The sequence below is a fragment of the Geotrypetes seraphini genome, chromosome 2, assembly GCF_902459505.1.
Source record: "Geotrypetes seraphini chromosome 2, aGeoSer1.1, whole genome shotgun sequence".
NCBI lineage: Eukaryota > Metazoa > Chordata > Amphibia > Gymnophiona > Dermophiidae > Geotrypetes > Geotrypetes seraphini.
Window position 1 is genome coordinate 253,865,254 of NC_047085.1, and position 26,187 is coordinate 253,891,440.

Sequence of the window (26,187 nt, forward strand, 5' to 3'; positions counted from 1 at the left end):
GAGTACTGTGTCTAGTATTGGTCACCTTACCTCAAGAAGGACATGGCGATACTTGAAAGGAATTATAGGAATTACAGAATTATAGGAATTACAGAAAGGGTCCAGAGAAGAGCGACGAAAATGATAACAGGTATGGAAAACCTTTCATACACAGACAGGTTGGGAAGGCTGGGGCTCTTCTCCCTTGAAAAGAGGAGACTCAGAGGAGACATGATAGAGACTTTCAAGATCATGAAGGGCATAGAGAGGGTGGAAAGGGACAGATTCTTCAGATTATTGGGAACCACAAGCACCAGGGGGCACTCAGAGAAGCTGAAAGGGGACAATTTTAGAACCAATGCTAGGAAGTTCTTCTTTACACAGAGGGTGGTGGACACCTGGAATGCGCTTCCGGAGGTTTTGATAGGACAGAGTACACTACGGGGGTTCAAGGAAGGTTTGGATAAATTCCTGAACGATAGGGGGATTGAAGGATACAAATAGGGGTAAAGATAGGTTTTAGACAGAGTATAGATAGAAGGATAAAAGGGATTAGACATTACAGATCATGGGCCTGATGGGCCGCCGCGGGTGCGGACTGCTGGGCACGATGGACCTCGTGTCTGACCCACGGAGGCAACTTCTTATGTTCTTATGTTCTATCAGAAGAAGATTAGCAAGGTAAAAACCTAATCTTCCATTATTTACCAAATTCTGCTTTCTCATCTACTTCAAGCGCATCACCCATTTACCGTGCTTTACATCTTTGAAATCCTCAACCTATTTTTGCCATGACTCAGTATGAAGGGGTGTAACTCCTAACATCTAATCTATTGTTAGTTTACTAAACCTGTTTCACCTGAAGTGTGTCATTCTGAGAGAATTATGATGCTGGTTTGGAATTTGTTGTAATGATAACATAGGCAATTTGTGGTTCCCTGTTATGATTTGGCTTTTTTTTTTTCTTCTAGGAAGGTGTTGCCTCTAAACTGCCAATTTTAACTATATATGTGCACTGGTACAGTGCTTCTCAGCATTTAGCAGTGAAATGCAACCATAAGGGTGTGGCTCTGATCAGACATGAAACATGTTGATGTTGAGAATTAAGAATCTTTTCATTCTTAAGAAGATAACTCATGCTTTTCATGTTCTTTATATTTTGTTTGATATTAGGTTTAATCAAACAGAAAAAGTCATGTCCCAGCATAGCAGTGCTCTTTAATTAACCGTGTGTGTACTGGAGATCTGTATTCTCAGTGCCCTCGTTCCCCTTCGATTCTATGGCTGTAGGAGGGGCTGTGAAATAAAATCTTCCTTGGAATTACTATTCCTTATAGCAGTAGTTCTTAACACAGTCCTGGGGACACACCCAGCCAGTCAGGTTTTCAGGATACCCACAATGAATGTACATGAGCTAGATTTGCAGGCACTACCTCTATTAGGGTTGTCCATTAAGACTATAGTAAAAATTCAACCTCATCAGAACAAGCCTCCACAAGTCTAAATATGTTCTACTTCATGTAGATAAGACATGGTTAAAATTTGAAGTAGTTTGGATCAAATTTAGAGGTCGTTCATAGTCCTACAATATCCTCATAAGCGGCTGGCTATTCATAACAGTGTGGTAATGTGGTTAGAAACTGTTACTTAACTTAATATTGGTTGTATACTAAATAGCTATTCTTTGAAGCTGTTGTGATAACAATTTAATTATTATTTGAATAATAACAACTTAGTACTGTTGCAAAGCAGAAAGTTAGTTTTAGTGATAAATAGGTAGTTGAAAACCGAATTGATGTCACATTTTAGGGTAAAAACTAAAAAGTAAGATTCTTGTACAATCCCTCTGTAGTCTGAACTGGGTGTTATGAATCTTATGCAGCCAAATTCTGTAGGAATCTCAAATCAAACACTTTCCCCTCCTCCTATGGTCATCTCCTGTGACACTCCCCTTGAAGGTCAGTTTTGTTTCCTACAGCCAAACTGTAGGAGCTCATCTCTTCTGCTTGTGTTTTATTTTCCTAAATTTGAGTGTATTAATTTCATTTGTCGCGGATCTTGCCCTTGTGCTGCGGATTCGCCCTGCAGGGACATCCTTTCGGCAGGAGATCGCAGATTTTTATGTAAAAGTCTGCTTCTGGGGGGGTTCCCTGCCACTGCAGTAAGCCCCCTGGAAAGCCTGCACATCAGATTGGGGCTCCGGGATCAGGAGCTGACTCTCCCCGGGTTTGACCACTAAGGGGTAGAGTGCAGGCTGTGCGGTTCATGGAGGCGCGTCCACGATTGTTCTGGAGGTTCAGGTAGTCACTGACTGGGGTGACCAGGCAGGTGAGGCAGTCGGAAGACTTGAAATTTAGTTTTATCAGCTTCCTGAGGTACTGATCTCCTTGCATGCCATTGATTACTATAGCAGCACATATATGCACACTGGTTTGGCGATTTTGGGGGGTCCTAAAAAGGGGGTTTTGGGTGGTTTGCATGCACTGCTTTCATTGTATGCTAATAGATCTCATGCATATTCATTGGGGAAATCCTGAAAACCCAACTGAATTGCGGCCCTCGAGGTTCGACTTTGACACCTGTGATCTAGATACAAAATTATTCCACTCCTTTTTGTTTTAATTTTTTTTTCCTTCTCTTCTTCTTTTTCCCACCTTTCAATATTCATAAAGAGAAATCTCCCAAGATCCTGGCTCCATTCACTATCTTAGTTGTAGCAGAAAAAGAAACAGTGTTAAATGAAACACACTTAACATTTATATCAGAAGAACATGAATGTATCCCACCATTCTCATGTGGTAATAGAGGAATCCTTTAGAAGGAGTGTTCTTAAACTCCACGGAGGACAGGGTGAGGGAGCATTCCCTAGGTCTGTCAAGTCATATGTGCTTAACAGTAGTTTTATTTTCCACTTACCCATATTCACCATAGGGGCATATTCACAAATTTTGCCCAAAAGAAAAAAAACGCCCTGCTAGATCTCACAGTCCTTCTCCCAAGTACAGAGCCACCCTCAAATTCTCCTCATGGGCTCTAAATGGGTATTTCCTTAGGTCACACTCCATTGATCACATGCTGACATCCACTTTTGTCATATTGTTATTACTTTGGGCATCCCTCACACCTGCATATTGGTTCCTGTAGATAAGATAACTGATACTCGGGTAAGACTTGTATTCTTTCCTCCCTTTCTCTAATTTTTTTTATTCTAGTCATTTTAGAGTTGAGGACTATATTTATAATAAAATTAACCTTCAACTTGTCATTTCAATTTGACATTCCTTCCCATTTTGGTTTAGATGATCTGTTGCCAGAAAAGACTGCTTTTTATCACTTGTTAATTATAATCACAAAAATTGCTTAATTTATATCAAATTTTTGAAATCAAGTCATTGGATCTAATGTGCGCTGAGTGATTGATTTTGTTTTTAATCCAAATATGGATCAAAAGTCTTTCCTGCAGGGAGGAAGTGACGTCACCGGCACGAATGGACGCTTGCTAGGTGAGCTCCGTTCTAGCCTGCGCAAAAATCCCTGTTTCGGCTGTGCAATCGCGCTTTGTTTTTTGTCCGTCGGGTCCCGGTTGTGAGGGAGTGCGATCCGGCAATGGTGACGCGGAAACGGCTGCCTGGAGACAAACTCGGGCAACGAACACTGGAGCAGACCCTTGGCAGGGGCGCACGTGGTGGCTCAGGCCCAGATGAAGGTGGCAGTGGGGCCCTGCTTGCGGTGGGGGATGCGTCGGATCCGGCAGCCCTGGAATCGGCTGTGAGCTCGGCTGACCCGTTGACTAAGGCTGACATGCAGCGCTGGATACAGGAGGTGAAATCTGAAATTGCAGCTGTAGCAGTGCAGGTTCGGGAGACTGTGCAGGAACTGCGCTCGGATCTCCTTGAGGTGGGCTCTCGTGTGGATGTGGTTGAGACCCGGCTGGACGCGTGTGAGGCTTCTGTCACTGGTGTGCAGCGCAAGATGGAGGATTCTGGCGCTGATTACCTACGCCTGCTAGATAAAGTCGAGGATTTGGAAAACCGTACTCGTCGGAATAATTTGCGAGTGCAGGGACTCCCAGAGCTTCCGGAATATAGGGATGTTCGTGAGGTGGTTCTGCGTCTGCTGCGCTGGCTGCTCCAGGATGACTCCCTTGACCCGGGGATAGAACGGGCACACCGAGCTTTGGGCCCGCGGCTCTCGGACCAGCCTAAGGATGTGGTGGTTTGCCTGCAGAGCTTCGTGATCAAGGAACGGGCCTTGCGGAGGGCCCGGGAGTTGGGTACGGTGACCTGGGAGGGTCATCACCTGGAATTTTATCAGGATCTGGCTGCTAGCACCCTGCAGAAGCGGCGCTCCTTCCGGGAGATCACCAAAGCTCTCCAGCGGGGCAATCTCCGTTATCGTTGGACATATCCCTTCGGTGTGGTTATTACCATCAATGGAGTCCATACCAGGGTTGTGACTGTACGAGAAGCACGTGAACTTCTGTTGAAAGCGGGCATTGAGGTACCGGAGGTGTTGGGCCCGGAGCAACGGGACAGGGTCAGCCATGGTAGGCCCTCTGCCCCTTCTGGATGGCAGCGTGTGGAGCGTGGTGCTCGAGGGAGCCGTGGAGGTCCGGGTGGTGGAACCTCCCCTCCTGCAGTGGCTTCTACCTCTTCAGGACTCACTTGAAATGTGCTAGCTGTGGGTACTATCTCCCTGTGTGAATGGCTTGTGCCTATGCCCCTTGGGGGGAGGGGATAAAAGATGTGCCTTAGGGCTAGGAGGCACCCGGGCTCGGGTGGCTGGAGGGGGATAGCTGGTTGTTGTACCTGGTTTGTTGCTCCTTTGAAAAGTGACTTTGCCTGGTGAGTTGGGGGCAGTTGTGGGGTGGGGATGGTTGTTGGTGGGTGGGCTGTTTGTCTATGGGGATCAGTTTGCTGTATGTCTTGGGCTGTGTAAAGGGCGTTGGGGACTGTTAACTTCCGGGTTTGTACATGGGAGGTTTGGCTGCTCCCATTGTGGGGGTTGGGGGATGGGGGATGGAGGGGTGTGGTGGGTGGGTGCGGGGTGGGATGGGGTGGGGTTGGGCTGTGGGGGGTGACAGTTCTTGACTTGGGGGTTCTTCTTTCCATACTTTATTTTTGGGCCTTGGGTACCTGTTGGGTTTCTTTTTCTCTCTATGGCTGGTATTAAGTTTATCTCTTATAATGTTAGGGGGCTTAACTCTCCCCATAAACGGAAGGCTTTATTTCGGGAGCTGGTCCGTCTGAGGGCTTCCGTATGCTTTGTCCAGGAAACACATTTGTTACGGTCTCACGAGACTCTGGTCCGTGACCCCCGATTCCCTACCGCACTCTGGGCATCTCGGGCGGGTCGCTCCAAGACGGGTGGGGTGGGGATTCTATTTAGTAAGCACCTGAGGTGTGAAGTTAAAAGGGTGGTGCGGGACCCTCAGGGTCGCTATATTATGGTGGAGGTGCTGTTGGAGGGCTGTCTGTATTCCTTGGTTAATGTTTACGCTCCCAATGAGGGTCAGGGCTCTTTTGTTCGGGACCTGGCAACCAGGATTTTGCAGTTTAAGGGTGGGGCCTTAATCTTGGGTGGGGATTTCAATCTTACTATCACACCGCACTTGGACAACTCTGGGTCTGCTGGGGGCTATGGTAGACGAGATCGGAACCTATTGCGGGCTGCGCTCCGGGAACTTAATGTGGAGGATGGGTGGCGCTGGTTGCACCCTCGGGTACGAGACTATTCTTATTTTTCGCGGGTACATGCTTCTTATTCTAGGATTGACTATATTTTTGTTGAATGGGGTCTCCTTCGCAGAGTGGAGAGGGCGGGCATTGAGCGGACCACTTGGTCCGATCATGCGCCTGTTTGGTTACAGCTTGCTGGTACGGGTGGTGGGGTTGGGCAGAAATACTGACGTTTCAATGACAGCTTGCTGGATGATCCTTCGGTAGCGGATCAAATTGCAGGGTGGATTCAGGATTATTTCACGGATAATTTGGAGTGTGGGGCCTCCCCAGAATCTGTCTGGGAAGGATTGAAAGTTACCCTCAGGAGTCGACTGATTTTTTTGGCATCCTTCCGGCGCAAACGCCAGCGGGAGGAAGTGGATGACCTGTTGGCCATAATTGGAAGACTTGAGGGGATCCATAAGCGCCAGCCCTGGAATGTAACTGTGAGCAGCCAGTTACAGAAGGCGCGTAGTGACTTGCATGCTCTTGAACTCGACCGCTTGCGTTTCAACCTTCAGTTATTACAGCAAAAGTACTTTGAGTTCTCCAATAAGGCTAGTCGTTTAGTCGCTCACCGGTTGAAGGTGCGTCGTTCTCAGAACCATATCTTGGCTCTCCGGACGGCTTCTGGGGAGCTTCTTCATAGGGAAGATGCAATGCGGGCACGTTTTGTAGAGTATTATGGTAAGTTGTATACCCCTGAGGCGGAGGGTACCCCCCTTGATCGGGAGCGCTATATCGAGTCGGCCTCTTTGCCTCGGATAGCGGAGGTTGATGTGGAATGCCTGGATAGACCCCTTTCAGTTCTGGAAGCGACTGGGGCTTTGCGCTCTATGCATGTGGGTAAATCTCCTGGGTTGGACGGTTTTACGGTGCGATATTATAAACGCTTCCAACATTTGTTGTTGCCCCCGTTGGTGACTTTTCTTAATTCTTTGCAAGGGGGTGGTCAATTACCCTTTTTCATGCGCTTGGCGGGGGTTACAGTGTTGGCTAAGGAGGGGAAGGATCCTGCGTGCTGTGAGTCTTATCGCCCAATCTCTCTGTTGGGGGTGGATACAAAAATTTTTACACGGGTCTTAGCGGATCGCCTGATGAGTTGGATTCCCCGTTTGATTCATCCTGACCAGACGGGCTTTGTGGTGGGACGGCAGGTTGGGGATAGTGTTCGGAGAGTTTATGATTTGCTGGAGTTGGCTCGGACCCGGGGGGACGATACTGTGTTTCTTTCTATAGATGCCGAGAAGGCTTTCGATAGGGTTTCTTGGCCATTTTTGTTTCAGGTCTTGGAGGCTGTAGGGTGGGGGCCCCGCTTGAGGGAATGGATCCGTATTTTATATACTAATCCGCTGGCCTGTGTTAAAGTGAATGGGGGGTACTCTGCTACTTTCCCCTTATTTCGGGGTACCCGGCAGGGTTGCCCCCTATCTCCTATCTTGTTCGCGTTGGTGGTGGAGCCCCTTGCACAGTGGATCCGCGCCAGCGCCCGCATTCAGGGAGTCCATACTCCTTCTGGGGACTACAAAGTGAATTTGTTGGCGGACGATATGCTTTTTACGGTGGAGGACCCGGACACCTCTTTGCCTGCAGTGTTGGAGGAATTGAAGGAGTTCGGGGCGGTGTCAGGTTTTCGGGTCAATGTTGGGAAATCGGAAGTGTGGAATGTGAATTTGTCGGCGGATCGGGTGGGGGAGCTAAAGCGACGGTTTCCTTTTCGGTGGGTTAAACACTCTTTGAGATATTTGGGGGTGTATTTTGGGCCTCCTGGTTCGAATTTGTTTGATCTTAATTATCTTCCTTTGTTTCATCGTATTCGTTTGGACTTGGTCAGCTGGGATAGTTATTATTTTTCTTGGCTGGGGCGAATAGAGGTAGTTAAAATGATGATTCTGCCTCGCCTCCTCTTTTTCTTTCAGGCTCTACCCTTGTGGATCCCACGGAGGCTGTTAGAAGGGGTACAGCGGAGCCTTCTCCACTTTATTTGGGCGGGTAAAAGACCGCGGGTGAGTCGCCGAGTCTTGTATTTGGGCAAGGGCGAGGGTGGGTTGGTGGTACCTAATGTGCTGAAGTATTACCAGGCGGCGCAGCTGCGAGCACTCTTGGAGTGGCAGACTCAAGCCCCGAAACTCTGGGTGGACCTTGAACAGGGCTTGGAGGGGGATGTGCCCTTACTACATCTGCCGTGGGTCCCGGGGAGTGGGGGGGGTAGATGTCGGATGTTCTCCGTCCGGACAGCGATGCGGGTGTGGAGAGCGGTGCGCTGTGTGCTTTTACAGGGGCGGCGATATTCTTGGTATGCCCCTTTGCGCTTTAATCCTGAGTTTATTCCGGGAAGGGGGACCGGGGTGTTTAAGAGGTGGGAGGCTCAGGGTTTGGTTTGTTTGGGACAATTTTGCGATTTGGAAACGAAGAGGGTGAGGTCTTTTGGGGAGCTCCAGCCTCGCTACCAGTTGTTGCCCCGGGATATTTTCCCCTATTTGCAGGTGGTTCACTATGTTCAATCCTCTGGTTTCCTGACTGAGATGTTGGGGGGTAAAACAGGATTTGAGCTTTTATTGGGCCCTGTGGTTCGGAAGGGAGCTCTGTCGGCGTTCTACAAGTGTTTGAATTCTGGGGGGGGTGAGTGTATTGCCTTATGTGACGTCCTGGGAGGGTGATTGGGGTGCCCCTATCCCGAGGGAGGTGTGGGTGGAAATTTGGCGGGCGATCTCTTCTTCTGGTATTGCTACTTTGATTGTGGAAAATGGGTTTAAGGTTCTGCTCCGGTGGTATTATACCCCCCTGATATTGGCCAAGATGGGGAGGGGGGGTGGGGGTCTCTGTTGGAGGGGTTGTGGGGAAGTGGGCTCATATCTTCATATGTGGTGGTCCTGTAGGATTGTGCGGGATTATTGGATCGAAATTTTTGATCATATCTCTGTCATTCTGCAGCAGAGGATTCCAGCGGACTGGCGTCATGCCTTGTTGTTTTGGCATGAGCTGGACCTGGAACGGGGAGAATCCACCTTTTGCATTTTAGCTCTTACTGCTGCCCGCTTGCTTTTGGCCTCTAGGTGGAAGCAACCGGTACCTCCATCATGGCAGGAGGTGGAATTGAAGTTGCACCAGTGGCAACTCTTGTACCGCCTTACAGCGGCTCAGCATGGGCTCCGCCATAGCTTTGCTCATATATGGAGGAATTTTCGCTCCCTTACTTGACTTCTGTGGGACATCTACTGTGGGGGGTTGGTCTATTTGGTCTATGCTTTCCTTTCGGGGTACCTTTTTCTTTACTTATTGCTCTTTGAACCTTTCCTGTCCACTGTTGGAGTGGGAGTCTGGGCTTGTCACCGGGGGTGGGGGGGGGGAAGGGCTTGGGACGTTGTTGATTCTGTATTTTTGCATATTTTATTGTACATCATTGTTTTTCTTATTTTGTTCTTGAGAGCCTGATTATTGATTGCCTTTGTTTTCGCTTGTGATGTGTACTGCCTTGCTCTCTTGTGCATTTTCTTTATTAATAAAAATTTAAATTATAAAAAAAAAAAAAAAAGTCTTTCCTGCAGGTTACAGGAGAGCAAGAAGAGTGGAAAATTGTAACTTTTCTTAAGAACTAACAAAGATGTGCTCTCATTTCTCCACAGCGGAGGAGGTTATTAAAGAAATAGAAGAGTATGAGGGGTTGCAAGTTCTTCGTCTAGAGGGAAATACTGTGGGAGTTGAGGCAGCTATGGTCATTGCAAAGGCCCTGGAGAGGAAACCAGATTTGAAGGTAAGAGTTGGCACAGCTAAGCTTGAGTTTCTAATCATATGGTGGCAAGTGGAAATTGAGTGGTATTTGGAATATAGACTGGGATTGAAGACTAGTGAAAAAAGGCTACATTGTTGCTGTGATTTGTAAAATGTTTTAACCATGTTTATATTGACAGTATATCAAATAAATTGAATTTGAACTTTATCAGTACAACAAGCTTCATTTTGGTGCTCCAAGTTTTCCCTCTATTGTGTTCAACTCCTGGATGACCACCCCCCCCCCCCCCCCCCCCGAATTTCTTGCACCCGAAAACCATACATTCAGCCCATTTTACCAAAATCCTTAGATGTAGTTCCCTGGGCAAAAACTAACATCCATCCTCTCCAAAATGCATTATCGTGTTGGTCCCTTCAGATGGACTATCTGCAGATATAACCTTCCCTGGATACCGGAAGCCACCTTCAGTCACTAACCAAGGGCATATCCCTATGTGTAGCTTCCTGGGTAATTGTGGCGACAGATGCCAGTCTCTTTGGCTGGGGAGCTCACTGCAACTATCATCTGATTCAGGAACAGTGGTTGATCAACAGGCTGGAACTTTGAGCTATTCGGCTGGTTTTGCATACACTGCAGAAGACTCTGGAAGGTCAGGCGGTCCGAGTCTTCTCAGACAATGCTACTCCAGTGGCCTGTGCCATTCATCAGGGAGGCACCGAGTGCCCAGCTGGGTCTGGAAGACTGCTTACTGTTCATATGGGTTAAGCTTCATTTTCCTCAGCAGACAGACCTTGGATCTGGGTGAGTGGACGCTGTCTACATTAGCCTTCCAAACCATTAGTCGTCGCTGAGGTTTCCAGGCGTTCGACCTCATGGAATCAGCAGAAAACAAGAAAACGGACAGATTCTTCAGTCAAAAGTCTGAGCCCAGAAGTGTGGATCTAGATCAATGGTCTCAAACTCATGGCCTGGGGGCCACATGTGGTCCGCCAGGTACTATTTTGAGGCCCTCGGTATGTTTTATCATAATCACAATTAAAATAACAGTTTCTTGATCATATGTCTCTAAATTACAATATTATTATTAAGACTTCGCCAAAAGGAAAGATTTATAAACTATAAAGAGTTTTACCTCATGCAAAATTGTCATTTCTTTAATAAGACATTAACTATTTTTGTCCCAGGACAAGCAGGCAGCCTATTCTCACACATGGGTGATGACACCGACGGAGCCCGGATGCGGAAGCCTCGCAAGCAGACTTGCTTGTAGAAACTAGAAGTTTCGAGTCAGCCGCACCGCGCATGCGCAAGTGCCTTCCCACCCAGCGAAGGGCGTGTCTCCTCAGTTCTCAGTTTTCTGCGGAGCCGAGAAATCCATCTTTGACTCTCTGCGTTTAACTTTGTTACTTCGTGCCTTCTCTTTCCGCGGTTTGTATTTATTTTCTTCACGAATCGCTGTTTTCTTTTATTTCTAGTTAAAAAAAAAAAAAAATTATTTCTTCCATTCGACTGCCGGGGCAGGCCCTCGGCCACAGCCTGTGGGCTTTGACTTTACGGCGGCTATTTTTCCTCCTATGTCCCGGCCAGCAACGGGCTTCAAGAAGTGTAGCCAGTGCCAATGTGCGATTTCCCTCGCGGACCCACACTGTTGGTGCCTCAAGTGCCTTGGGCCAAACCATCAACCGAAGTCGTGCAAGCGCTGTGCTACTCTTCAACCTCGAGCCCATAAACGTCGTCAGATTTTAGTGGAGAAGCTTTTCGGGATGGATTCTTCGACCACTCCCTCGACTTCGAAAGCGGCCTCTGTCCCACCTTCGACTGAGGGCCCTTCTGCCTCCACTACTCCGACCTCGAGCCTCATCAGACCTTCTTCATTTGCAGCGGCTCTTACCTCGATTACACCTGCTGTATCTTTCCCTGCATCCTCAGGTCAGATAGCTCAGCAGAAAGTTCCAGCGGTGGTAATCAAGGTGGCCAAGACTTTCAAGTCAAAGCACATTTCCACTGCCTCTGTGGAACCTCCAGCCAAGGCAGGTGGTCCGGTTTCAGACGCGGATCCATCCTTGCCAGCTTCTTTCCAGACCATGTTAGAGAAGCAATTCATTCAATTCCTCACTAATATGGGACCGAAGCTTGCTACTCTAATCCAGCCTGGGCATTCTGCAGACTCCTGCAAGGTCGAGCCTCTTCCTATGCCTCCAGCTGAGACTACACAAGACTCAGCCCAGTTCTCAGTAGCAAATTGCTCTACTATTCAATTCCTCTGGAAATGGCCAGATAACTTCTTTTGTAATCCGCCTTGAACTGCAAGGTATTGGCGGAATATAAATCACTAATGTAATGTACACACACTATGCAGGGAGCAGAGTCTCTGCGAATGTCTGGTCTGGCATCTATGCACTTGAAGCAAGGAGCAGATTCTTTGCAAGTGCCTCAACAGGAATCCTCACACTCCATACAAGGAGCAGAATCTTTGGGAGTGCCTCGAGGTTCCTCCATCAAGCCTCCTGAGCTTTGATCCACAGCTTCTAGCCCTATCCATTCATTGGTAGCAACGTCTGCTTCCATCTCCGGGGCAAAGTCTCAATCTTCGAGATCTGCTTCCAAGCACCACTCTCACCGACGATCGAGGCCTTCCTCGAGGCATACTTCCAGGTATACCTCTTCTTCCAAAGAGCGTCCTTCTTCCACCAAGCTTCGATCTACGCCTTCCAGCTCTACTAGACCACCGACTCCTCGATCGAGACCGCTTCCAGACCTCGAGGACTCAGCAAGTTTCTATTGCTTCATCCAAGTCCCCTTTTTCTTTTGATGCCTATTTTCCTGCCAAAACTTCATCTTCGACCCAGGCTGCCTCGACGTCCTTGAGTCCTTCTTGAGGCAAGGCATTAGCGGATCAGCTATCTTTCTCTTCTTTTCTTCGTCAGATGGCTGCTGACCTGGACCTTCAATCGGATGCTGGTTCTAAATACTCTAAGGAGTATCTCAAAGTCATGCATCTTCCTCAACCTCCTGCAGAGTCACTTAAGCTTCCTCTTCACAAGCTTTTGTCTTAGACTTTTACACAATGCCTGGAGACTCCTTATGCAATTCCTGCTGTTCCAGGCAAGTTGGACTCCAGGTATAAAACTCTACATTGCAAAGGATTTGAGAATTCGCAGTTGTCTCACCAATCCTTACTTGTGGAGTCCTCCTTGAAAAGGTCCCATCCTTCCAAGGTTTATGCTACCGTTCCTCCTGGAAGGGAAGGGAAAACTGGACAAGTTTGGACGTCGCCTCTACCAAAATGCCATGATGTCCTTTAAAGTCCTCAATTACAATTTCCATTTTGCCACTTATTTCAAGTTCCTCATTGATATTCTTCCTAAATTTCTCAGTTATCTAGATACTCAAAAGCACTTCGAATTTCAAGAAGTCATAGCTACTCTGTCACAACTCAAATTACATCTATTTCAGTCTTCTTATGATGCCTTTGAGTTGTCTGCCAGGGCGACTGCTTGTTCTGTAGCAGTGTGCCGCCTAGCCTGGCTTCGCACCATTGACATGGACCCTAATCTTCAGGATCGCTTGGCTAATATTCCTTGTGTAGGCATTGACCTCTTCGATGAGTCTATCGAGGCAGCCACCAAGAAATTGTCTGAATATGAAAAATTATTTGCTTCTATTGTCAGACCAAAGCCCAAGCCAGCTCCTGCCAAGCCTGCATGCCCTTCTCCAATTTTCCAGAGGCGTTTTGCTCCAAGAGCGGCTCCTTACACTCGACCTTCTCTCAAGAAACAGCAAAATCAGAAGCAACAGAAATCTCAACATTCTGCTGCACCTAAGGCTACGTAGCCTTTTTGACTGTTTAACACATAGCATAACCTCCACTGTTCTGTCTCTGACCTATCTTCCCCCTATTGGAGGTCATCAGGGAAGGATACTCTCTTCATTTCACTCAGGTTCCACCAGAGCTTCCTCCAAGAGAGTATCCTTCCAGTCCATCCCAGACCGCCCTTCTTCTTCAGGAAGCTCAAGCTCTGCTTTGTCTCCATGCCATCGAACCAGTTCCTTTGGAACAGCAGAACAGGGGTTTTTACTCCCGTTACTTCCTTGTTCCGAAGAAGACGGGCGATCTGTGACCCATTCTGGATCTCAGGGCTCTCAAGAAATTTTTAGTCAAGGAAAAATTTTGAATGTTGTCCCTGGTATCCCTTTATCCCCTTCTTGATCAGAACAACTGGTTATGCTCTCTGGATCTCAAGGAGGCCTATACTCATATTCCCATTCATCCGGCCTCCCGGCAATATCTCAGATTTCAGGAGGGGAATCTGCATTATCAATACAGGTTGCTGCCCTTTGGCCTGACTTCCTCTCCCAGAGTATTCACCAAGTGCCTGGTAGTGGTAGCAGCAGCTCTAAGGAACCATGGTGTTCAGGTATTTCCCTACCTACATGACTGGCTCATCAAAGATTCAACATCTCAGGGGGTTATTGTAGCGACCCAATGGACTATGTGGTTCCTACAAAGTTTGGGATTTGAAATCAACTTTCCCAAATCACAACTTCAACCCTCTCAGAATCTACAATTCATAGGAGCTGTTCTGAACACTATCCAACTCGGAGCATTCCTTCCGCAACCACGTCTGAAAGCTGTCCTTCAACTCTGTCATACAGTGTCTTCCTGCTCTCCCATCTCAGCGAGACACATGATGGTGCTACTTGGTCACATGGCTTCCACAGTACACGTGACTCCTTTTGCCAGACTTCACCTCAGAATTCCTCAGTGGACCCTGGCATCTCAGTGGATGCAGGTTTGCGACCCACTTTCTCAACACATTGCAGTCACTCCTTCATTGAGACAGTCTCTCCGCTGGTGGATGCTTTCTTCCAATCTCTCCAGAGGCTTGCTGTTTCAAACACCCCTCCTTCAGAAGGTCTTCACAACAGATTCCGCGACCTACGCTTGGGGCGCTCATCTCGATGGACTCCGTACTCAAGGCCACTGGACTAGTACGGATTGTCAGTGTCACATCAATCTGTTGGAACTCAGAGCAATCTTCAAGGCTCTCAAAGCTTTTCAAGATCTTCTTCACGACCAGGTAGTCCTCATTCGGATGGACAACCAAGTCGCCATGTACTATGTCAACAAACAGGGAGGGACGGGATCTTCCTCCCTTTGTCAAGAAGCTCTGAAGGTTTGGGACTGGGCAATTCACCACAACACCTTCCTCAAAGCTGTCTACATCCAAGGGTCGAAAAATTGCTTGGCGGACAACTTGAGTCGTCTTCTGCAACCTCATGAATGGACACTCCATTCCTTTCCTCTTCATCACATTTTTTCACAGTGGGGAACGCCTCAGATAGATCTCTTTGCAGCTCTCCACAACCACAAACTGCCTGAGTTCTGCTCCAGGATATATTCTCTTCATTGCCTCGAGGCAAATGTTTTTCTTCTGGAAAGGACGAATCTCTTCCTGTATGCATTCCCTCCATTCCCTCTCATTCTCAAGACTCTTGTCAAGTTGAATAACGATCATGCCACCATGATTCTGATTGCTCTTCGGTGGCCGAGACAACCTTGCTACTCCCTTCTACTTCAACTCAGCAGCAGGGAGCCATTTCTTCTACCAGTTTTTCCATCTCTGCTTACACAGAGTCAGGGATCTCTGCTTCATCCCAACCTGCAGTCTTTACACCTGACAGCTTGGTACCTCTCAGCATAACTCTTCTTCAGTTTTCTCAACGTGTAAGAGACATTTTAGAGGCTTCTAGGAAGCCTACCACTAGACAAAGCTATCACCAAAAATGGACTAGATTTTACGTGGTGTTTTTCTCATGATAAGGAGCCTCAACATTCCTCCTTATCTTCTGTTTTAGATTACCTTTTGCACTTATCCACCTCTGGCCTCAAGTCTACATCGATCCGAGTCCATCTCGGTGTAATTGCTGCTTTCCATCAGCCTATTGAAGGGAAACCCCTCTCTGCTCATCCGGTGGTTTCCAGATTCATGAAAGGACTTTTCAATGTCAAACCTCCTCTCAAATCGCCTCCAGTGGTTTGGGACCTCAATGTTGTTCTTGCTCAATTGATGAAGCCTCCATTTAAACCAATGTCTAAGGCTCATCTGTAGTATCTCACTTAGAAAGTGGTGTTTCTCATTGCCCTCACTTCTGCTTGAAGAGTCAGTGAGCTGCAAGCTTTAGTTGATGATCCACCTTTCAATGTGTTCCATCATGACAAGGTGGTCCTTCATACTAATTCTAAATTCCTCCCTAAAGTGGTTTCAGAATTTCATCTCAACCAATCCATTGTTCCTCTAGTGTTCTTTCCAAAGCCTCATTCTCATCCTGGAGAAGTAGCTCTTCATACTCTGGACTGTAAACGTGCTTTGGCCTTCTATTTGGAGCGCACCAAACCACACAGAACTGCTCTTCAACTTTATGTCTCCTTCGATCCAAACAAGTTGGGACATCCAATCTCTAAGCATACCATCTCCAACTGGATGGCTGCTTGTATCTCATTCTGCTATGCCCAGGCTGAATTACACCTACAGAGTACATCCCTGCCGTCAGATTTCTGGACTGTCTTCGAGCTCATATCTGATTCTCAGACCCTTAAACTCTGCCTCAAGTTAAAATCATGCAACTGCATCCTGGACCCATTTCCCTCCTACCTATTTGAGAAAATCCCTGCACAGGCCATCACATCTCTTATCAAACTCATAAATTCTGCCCTATTATCAGGCCTATTCTCCACTGAAATGGGACACATCGCATTGACCCCTTTACTGAAAAAAGCTGACCTAGACCCCTCCATACCATCCAACTACCGTCCAATAGCAAATATCCCTCTCCTCACCAAACTGCTCGAGTCTATCATATCTACCCAGCTCTCTTCCTACTTAGAAAGATTCTCCATCCTCTTACCTTACCAATATGGCTTCAGACCCAACTTCTGCACTGAATCCCTATTGGCCTCTCTAATCTCTAAGGTTCAGCAACTGCATTCTCGTAACAAGTTTGCTGTCCTTCTACAATTCGACCTCTCCGCAGCTTTTGACGTTGTCCACCATGACATTCTAATTTTCCAACTCTCCGAGATAGGCATTAGCTCCATAGTTCTTGATTGGTTCTCCAAATTCTTGCGCTCCCGCTCTTACATGGTTAACATGAGCGGCACCTCATCCTCCCCCTGGACCCCGACTTGTGGTGTCCCACAAGGCTCACCCCTCTCCCCAATCCTCTTTAACATTTACATGTCCTCCCTGAAACTACTCCAACTATCCCCCCTTGAAACTCTTTACACTTACACTGATGACATCCTCATCCTCCTTGAGACCGACTCGAACCTCACTAACCTCTCCACGAACATATCCTCATGCATAAAGAACCTCCAATCCTGGGCATTCACAATGCATATGAAACTAAACGAGTCCAAAACAAAACTCCTTTGGCTCTGCCCAAAATTAGACCATCTACCTTCCTCCATCCCATTGTCCTCCGGCCCCCCATTACAGCTCGAGTTCTCAAGCAAAGTTCTGGGTGTCACTTTAGACTCTTCTCTATCCTTCAACGAACATCTCCAATCCTTGGTGAAGAAATGCTTCTTCAGCCTTCACATGCTAAGGAAAGTCAGACCCTATTTTCACCAAAAACACTTCGCAGTCCTAGTACAATCCATCATCCTCTCCAGATTGGATTATTGCAATTCTATCTACCTCAGCCTAACCAAGAAAAGCCTCCACAGACTTCAGCGGATTCAGAACGCCGCAGCTAAGCTTATTTTTGCGAAAAGCAAATTTGATCACGTCTCACCACTCCTGTCTAAGCTCCATTGGCTCCCAGTAATCCCCAGGATCCACTTCAAATGTGCGTGTCTGGCCTACAAGATCCTACATGGCATCCTTCCTGCCGTTATCCCTCTATCCTGGAACTCCCCAACCCCTACTTCCTCCAGATCCTCCCAAATTTTTAAAATATCCTTCCCTTCCATAAAAGGTATTTCCCATGTAGGCAAACTTGGGTCATCCCTCCCCTTTAGAATCACTGAGATCTGGAATAACCTCACCTCCCCTCTCTGAACCTCAAGCTCCCTCCAACTCTTCCGCAAACACCTAAAAACCTGGCTATTCTCAAAACTGTAACACTTCCCCCCTCTTAGGCCTCACCTTCCCCCTTTACACCTAACTCTTTAATCTCTCCACTGTAGTTCCTCTCTCATCCTTCTTCCTGTAAACCGTGCCGAGCTCCGCATTCGTGGAGATGGTGCGGTATATAAACCCAAGGTTTAGTTTAGTTTAGAGTAGAGTCACAGCCCATAAAGTCAGAGCAATGGCAGCTTCTGTAGCTTTCCTCAGATCTACACCTATTGAGGAAATTTGCAAAGCTGCTACTTGGTCCTCGGTTCATACTTTCATTTCTCACTATTGTCTGGATGTTTTCTCCAGATGAGATGGCCATTTTGGCCAGAGAGTATTACAAAATTTATTCTCCTAATTTGCCAGCTCTCCCACCATTCCATTCTGGATAGCTTGGAGGCCACCCATATGTGAGAATAGGCTGCCTGCTTGTCCTGGGATAAAGCACAGTTACTTACTGTAACGGGTGTTATCCAGGGACAGCAGGCAGCTATTCTCACAACCCACCCACCTCCCCTGGTTTGGCTTCTCTGCTAGCTATCTGAATTGAGGAGACGTGCCCTGTGCTTTGCGGGAAGGCACTTACGCATGCACGGTACGGCTGACTCGAAACTTCTAGTCTCTACAAGCAAGTCTGCTTGCGAGGCTTCCGCATCCGGGCTCCGTCGGTGACGTCACCCATTTGTAAGAATAGCTGCCTGCGGTCCCTGGATAAAACTCGTTACGGTAAGTAACTGTGCTTTTTCTGAGGCCCTCCAAGTACCTACAAATCCAAAATGTTGCCCTGCAAAGGGTTTGAGTTTGAGACCACTGGTCTAGATGCTTTGGTCCAGTCATGGCTGCAGAGTGAGCTGTTGTACGTGTTCCCTCTGTGGCCTAGAATAGAAAGGATCCTCCACAAGATCGCAAGCCATCGGGGAAAGGTCATGCTCATGGCTCCAGATTGACCACGCAGTCCGTGGTATGCGGATCTAGTGCATCTTCAGATCTCAGTCTCAGGCTACAAGTGCAACCAGACATCCTTTCTCAGGGTCCAGTGGTCATAGAAGATTCAAATTGCTTTGCTCTTATGGCATGACTCTTGAGTGCAAGGTGTTGGTGCGCAAGAGATACTCAGAAATAGTCATTGCTACTTTGCTCAGATTTGAAAAGCCGACAGTGATCTCTGCCTATGCTAAGGCTTGGGAAACTTTCCAGCACTGGTGTGTCCAGGAAAAGAGGAACCTTTCTCTGCTCCAGTCTCTGTGGTGTTGGCCTTCCTCCAGGCTGACCTTAAGGGACTTACTGTGGCGTCTCTTAGAGTCCAAGTAGCGAGACTTTCTTGTTCTTAGGGCTCAAGACTGCAGATCTACGCTAGCGTCTAATCTAGACATAGCCAGTTTCCTAAAGGGAGCACTGCATATCAAGCCCTCGGTAAAACCTCCATTCCCTTCATGAGATCTTAACGTGGTTTTGCAGGGTCTTCCAGGCACTATATGAGCCACTGAAAGAAATGTCATTGATGGATCTGATGCGGAAAATATTTTTTCTGGTGGCCGTTACTTTAGCAAGAAGGGTATCAGAGTTACAGGCTCTTTCTTGCCAGAAAGACTTTCCTTAAATTTATTGAAGCTGAAGTCTCTTTGCACACCATTCTTTCCTTTCTGCTGAAGGTGGTTTCGATGTTCCATGTCAATCGGGAAGTCAGATTGCTAGCGTTCCAGTCCACAGGTTCCAAGAAAAAGACCAGATTCTGAAGAAGTTGGTGTTTTCCATGATATCTTGAGGACCATCAACGAGTTCAGGTTATCTGACCATCTTTTTATTCTGACAAATCCAGATAGATGTGGCGCATCAACTTCCAAAGCCACGATTTCCAGATGGATACCTAAGTTCATTTTGTCAGCATATATAGTTTGTGGGAAACAGCCCTCTGCATTTGACTAGAAGTGTGGCTTCGTCATGGGCAGACATTCAGGCAGTCTCCCTTGAGGAGATTTGTAGGGTAGCAACTTGGTCCACGGTACATAGATTTTTCCAAGTTTTACAGAGTGGATGTGGCAGCCAGGGAGGTGGATTATAAACTGTTAACTAAGATCTTAGCTAGGCGTTTGCAGGCTTATATGCCCCATTTGGTAACTGACGATCAATCCGGATTTGTATGAGGTCGCCAAACTTTTGATAACATACACAGAATTTGTCATCTGTTATGGCAGGTAACTAGTGACCATGCTTCTACCTTTATCTTAGGTATAGACACCAAGAAGGCTTTTGATAGGGTTTATTGGCCTATCTGTTTCAGGTATTGAAAAGGTTGGGGATTTCTGGGACTTTCCTACATTGGCTTAGGCTACTTTATGCGACCCCTTTAGCCTCGCTCAATATTAATGGAGGATATACCGATAGTTTCATCTTAGGGAGGGGGACCCGTCAAGGATGTGCCCTATCACCCGTGCTCTTTGCATTAGCTATGAAACCTCTGGCTCAGCTGGTCTGACAGGTGCTAGATATTTTAGGTATACAGTGTGGAGAGTTGGAAACTAAAATATTATTGTTTGCGGATGATATTCTCTTCACATTACGAGAACCTTCCACCTCGCTGAAGGCAGCAGTGGAAACTTTAAAAACTTATGGGCAGGTAACAGAATTTCGGATAAACATGTCTAAATCAGAAATTTTAGATCTTACTTTGTCAGATATGGATCATGCGTGGATTTCTACCAGTTATTCCTTTAAATGGGATCAGCACTCATTGCGCTATTTGGGGATTAATTTAACTAAGCGAGTGGATTTGTTATACACAGCTAACTATCCTCCTTTACTGAAAGTGATTTGGCAGGATTTGGATAGATGGAAACATCTTAATATTTCTTGGTTTGGTAGGGTACAAACAATCAAGATGGTGGTGCTTACTAAGTTGTTGTACCTCTTTTCAGCCCTACTGATTCCCCTAACTAGAAAATTTTTTCTACACTTGGAACAGAGAATTTATGCTTATATATGGCAGCATAAAACATCAAGGGTTTTTCGTGTGATGTTATATCAACCTAGGAGGTTGGGGGAATGGCAGTACCACACTTTTGATTTTATTATCAATTATTTAATTAATTGGAAGTGGGATAGGGTGAAATCTTGGGTGTGCATGGAGCAGGAGATATTGGGTACGGCCCCATTATGGGTGATACCTTGGCTTCCATTCTCCTTGCTCACTGATACAGCTAAGACGCCTAACCCCATATTATGACACACTCTTGACCTGTGGATTCAGGTACGCAGGCGATGTTTTGGGAACCAGACCTATTTCTTAGGGGCAGCTATTGCGTATGTGTCTAATTTTGTCCCGAGTGAAGTTGATATGGCCTTACACTTGTGGGGGAAAAAAGGTCTTAAAACATTGGACCAGCTTTTAGAGGATGGACAAGTTATTCCCTTTGAGTTGTTGATGGAGGAATATGGCCTTCTTCTGAGAGATTTATACTATTACTAGTATTTAAGCCCGTTACATTAACAGGTGCTAGTAAAGCCTCCTTCCCTCACATGTCCCTTATTTTCAGCCCCAGATCCAGCTCCAAACCCATTTTTACACCCCCCCCAGCCCCCTTCTCCCATCTTTTCCTTGTCAACCTCAGCTCCCTTTTCTCACCAGCAGCATTTCCCTCCCCCAACCCACTTCCCTGTGCAGCAGCACCTCTTCCGTGCTCCCCCTGTCCCTCTTCCCTGCTCCCCAGTCCAGCAACACCTATTCTCTGCTCCCCCGATCCAGCAGCACCTTTTCCCTGCTTCCCCGGTCCCTCTTTCCTGCTCCCCCTGTCCAGCAGCACCTCTTCCGTACTCCCCCTGCCCCTCTTACCTGCTCCCCGTGTCCAGAAGCACCTCTTCCCTGCTCCCCTGGCCCAGCAGCACCTCTTCCCTGCTCCCCTGGCCCAGCAGCACCTCTTCCCTGCTCCCCTAGCCCAGTAGCACCTTTTCCTTGCTCCCCCTTACTGCCTTCCAGACTTTGTCCCAACCCCACCCTCCGAAGCCAGCTTGCCTGCCTGTCTGCCATCTCCCTGTGCAGTAGAATTATTTCCCCCCCACCCCCCACCAGCAGCACCTCTTCCCTGCTCCCCGGTCCCTCTTCCCTGCTCCCCTGGTCCAGCAGCACCTCTTCCCTGCTCCCCCGATCCAGCAGCACCTCTTCCCTGCTCCCCTGGTCCAGCAGCACCTCTTCCCCTGCTCCCCCTGTCCAGCAGCACCTCTTCCCTGCTCCCCCTCACTGTCTTCCATACTTTGTCCCTCCCGCACCCTTCGAAACCAACCTGCCTGCCAGCCATCCCCCTGTGCAGTAGAACCCTCTCCCCCACCCCCGCCACTATCGCCGCCATGCAGCCGACCTCTGCCGGCGTCTCTGATGATGTCATCAGAAACGCAGCAGAGGAAATCAGAGCATGGGAAGGCCGCGAAGCAGCGTCTTTAGTGTGATGCGGCCGCTGCTGGACCCGGGAGGTTTGTGCGTCTCGCGGTGGGAAGGTCAATGGGGGTTAGTGTGCGCCGGGAAAGGGTGCACGAAGGGGGGGATGGGGCAATGACAGCAGCGAACTTACAGTGAGGGAGGGAGTCGAAGCGCGCATGCGTACTCTTACCTGCCAGGGACCTACAGATCATGGAAAATGGAAAACGGAATCACGCAGGTAAGAGTGCGCATGTGCACTTAGGGTTTTATTATATTAGATAGACAAACTGAAAGTTTTATTAGAAAAGAGGCCCACAGAGATTTAGCCTCTCCTGAACAGCTCTCCCTGGGGAGGGCTTTGACAAGTAAGAGTTGGAGCATCTTCATCCCCCTTTGAAATATAGGCATCGTTGGAAAGAGATTGTGGTCAAATGTTATACTAATAAAGTATGGGCTAAAATATTTCATTCCCTTTTACATGTCTCCATAGCCAGTAATATGATAGAAAATGGTTATAAAATTTTTTTTTGTTGGTATTATACCCCAGTATGATTGCAGGCTATGTATGTGAATGGATCGGATGAATGTTGGAAAGTATGTGGAGAGTTGGGTTCTTTTGTGCCCATTTGGTGGTATTGTGCTAAAGCCCAGACTTATTGGGATAGAATGATTTCTTTCCTTGAGGCACTTCGGTGCCTAAGACTATAGAGCAGGGGTGCCCAAATGGTCAATCGTGATCGACCAGTAGATCGCAAAGGCAACGATAGTCGATCACGTTGCCTTTGCGATCTTTTTCTCCCTGCTACTTCTCAAAGCCAGGCCTGGTGTGTACAAGCGCCGGACTTATAAAACTTCACCTCCAAAGTCAATTCCGACGTTGGAGAGGAAGTTCTGGGCTAGCCCAATCGCTGCCTGGTTAGCCTGGAACTTCCTCCCCGACATTAGAATTGACGTCGGAAGTGAAGTCTTGTGGGCCCGGTGAAGCAGCAGGGAGAAATCATGTTGGTGGCTTGGGGGACCTTCCTGTCCAGTGCTGGTAGCTGAAGGCTTGAAGCCGCTTGGAAAAGGGGCTCCGTAAGCAGAGCCTAGCGCACCGCTATCTTTCGCTGATGCTTGTCTTCTCCGCGTGACGTTATGGGTCATGGAGTATGGGTCCTGGGGTAACCTGACTGACTGGGAGAAGCGGGAGGAACCCATCCCGGAGTAGATTAATGTTGTTCATTTTGTTCTTTGATTTTGTGGTTGGTTTAACTCCAGTGATTTTTGATGTAAGGTTTTCAGGATGTATTATATCATATGCATGCTATAGTTTTGTAAATCACTTTGGCATATTTGTTGTGGATATCATGGAAAAGAATCGGGGCAGTGGAGAAATCGAAGCAATGGCTTGGGGGGGCATGGGGAGAGAGAAAGAAAGAGGGGGGCAGGGGGAGAGAGAAAGAAAGGCAGAAAGAAATAAATATTGGCTTTACAGAAAAAGGAAGTGCAACCAGAAACTCATAAAATCACCAGACAAAAAGATAGGAAAAAATATTTTTTCAATTTAGTGATCAAAATGTGTCCGTTCTGAGAATTTATATCTGCTGTCTATATTTTGCACTATGGCTCCCTTTTACTAAACCGCAATAGCGGTTTTTAGCGCAGGGAGCCTATGAGCATCGAGAGCAGCGTAGGGCATTCAGCGCAACTTCCTGCGCTATAAACTGCTATCGTGGTTTAGTAAAAGGGGAGGGGGGTCTATTTGTCTATTTTTGTATAGTTGTTACTGAGGTGACAGTGCATAAAGTCGTCTGCCTTGACCTCTGAAAAATAACCCGGAATATAAATGATAATTAACATTTTCTCTGCGTACAGTGTGCTTTGTGGTTTTTTAAAATTGTATTGTTGGTAGATCTTTTTGACTTGGTCATTTTATTTTATTTTTTTTAAATCTTTATTCATTTTCAAATCAAACAATAAGTGCACAAAAATATATCATAAAAATAATTTCCTTACAGCACTATAGTATCTAACACATAAATCTAATAGTGTAAAATCCCCATCCACCCACCCTTCATCACATTCTCAACTAAAATGAAATATACTATATTATACAACATATTATAACATATTGTATTAAATTACATCCCAAATCCACCCTCCCCCTTGAGTGTGCTAGATAAAACTAAGAATGAAAAAGAAAAGGAACAGAAAAGAAATTGTCTATTAATCACAATACTTTTCCAATGGCCCTCATATCTTTTTGTACCGCTATTGCTCTTTCCATCTTAAAAATATGACATAACGAATTCCACCAGAATGTGTAATTAAGATTCTTGTGATTTTTCCAATTATTGGTAATATGATGAATGGCAACCCCTGTCATAACTAATAAAAGACTTGGTTATTTTAAAAGTAGCTCGCAAGCCAAAAAAGTGTGGGTTCCCCTGCTATAGAGTGTTGCATACTGAATGTGGGACCTGCTGCCTTACCTGCTAAACAGAGGAAATGGATACATTTGGCATTGATAGCAGGTCGGCTTGTTTTAGCATCTGCCTGGAAACAACCAGATCTTCTGGCTTTCCAAGTATTGTTGATTAAAGTGCAATTTATACAACAAATGTCCAAATTGACTGCTCTTCAGAGAAATCAGCTACAAAGTTATTACACCATATGGGGAGCTTATGATGCTTGGATTAGCTCCAGAGTGGGTAATGCCATTGACTTTTGATTTTATCAAAACCTCTAGTGTTTAGTATTTTTGATAAATTAGTACACATCCTCTCACTGGGGGGTGGAGGGGATAGATTGGGTGGGGCAGATTAATAAGAGTTTATGTTTTAAATTTTTTATTCGTTTTTATAACTTACATCAAGTGTAACAGGAAATAACATTTAAATTGTAAAACATCACTTGATTTGCTATAATATCATCTGGAAATCATGAAATTTAACCACCCTTTCCATCCCTAATACATCAAAAATATTCATATATTATTTTATACTTTATACTTTATATGATTTAATAAAATATCAAAAAATACCATCCCACCCACCCATTCCCATCCCTTCATTTCAATTATCTTATTATGGAATAAGAATTTATGGATAATTGATACCTTTAGCAGCACCAAAACTTTGGTGCAATATGATCTAGTGCAGGGGTTTCCAACCTTTTGGCTTTTCTGGGGCCGCATAAACATGCAAACCCTGCAGCAAGACAGAGGAGGGAGCCGGCAAGACAGTAAACACCCGGGGGCAGCAGAGGAAAACACTGCATCGCCCTTGACCGTGGCCGCACAAAATACTTTACGGAGCCGCTGGTTGGACATCCCTGCTCTAGTGTATTTTCTCTTTTTTTCTGTTGAATTATTTGTATTGGATGTCTTTATACTAATTTTTAATGGTTCAATAAAGATTTTTTTTAAAGTGTTGTTTATGAGACAATGTATGGTTTTACTCTGTACACTTGTTGATTGATTAAATATGAATAAAGAATTAAAAAAAAAAAAAAAAAAGGAATCAAAGGAGCCTTGTAAACTGGTTTCAGAATGAAACCTACTAATGGAGGGCTGGAGATAAACTTTTGGTTCTATGTCTTGTCCTGTTAATCTGTTTTGTTTTCTATAGGTTGCTCATAAAAATACTTAGCTATATGTTTTGTCTTTATAGAAATGTTATTGGAATGACATGTTCACTGGGAGGCTGAGGTCTGAGATACCACCAGCACTGGTAAGTGCCTAAGATGTGGGGAATAGAGGAAATGATGAATTCATATGTATTTCTGATCAAATGTACTACTTTAGCAATGGATAGGGAAACAAATTAATGGATGAAGTGGGCTTACAGGAGTGGGTTTTTTTTTTTTTTTTAACTCTGTACTTTAAATGACTTAAATGGAGTACCTTGGTTTTTAAATTTTAGCTAGAAACTGGCAGATAACCAAACAGTAATATCCACAAAAATCTTGAGCTGCTTATTAAAGAATGACACAGGGACAAAAATTTATCACCGTTCCCACCCCGTCCCTTAAGCTCAGTCCCTGACCCCTGTCCTGTGAGTTCAGTCCCCGTCCCACAAACTGTCAGATCTCATCTGCACAAGCCTTGAATAGTTATAATTTTATACTGAACTTATTTTATTAAAGTATAAAAAGAGACAATGTTCTGTACAATTGTCATTTTATAAACACAAATAATACAGAGCAAGGATCAACAAAACTTCTGTCTCCCCTCCCTTTCACAAA

At 46.2% G+C, this 26,187-nt stretch overlaps 1 protein-coding gene across 3 annotated transcripts in view; it reads left to right on the plus strand.

Moving 5' to 3' along the window:
* RANGAP1 (Ran GTPase activating protein 1) overlaps window positions 1-26,187 on the plus strand; it is a 220,637-nt gene that overhangs the window by 42,714 nt on the left and 151,736 nt on the right. For all 3 annotated transcript variants that reach the window (XM_033929405.1, XM_033929406.1, XM_033929407.1), the window contains exons 3-4: window positions 9,326-9,453; window positions 25,614-25,673. In XM_033929405.1, coding sequence (XP_033785296.1) covers window positions 9,326-9,453; window positions 25,614-25,673 — 188 coding nt within the window. The remainder of the gene's footprint in view (window positions 1-9,325; window positions 9,454-25,613; window positions 25,674-26,187) is intronic.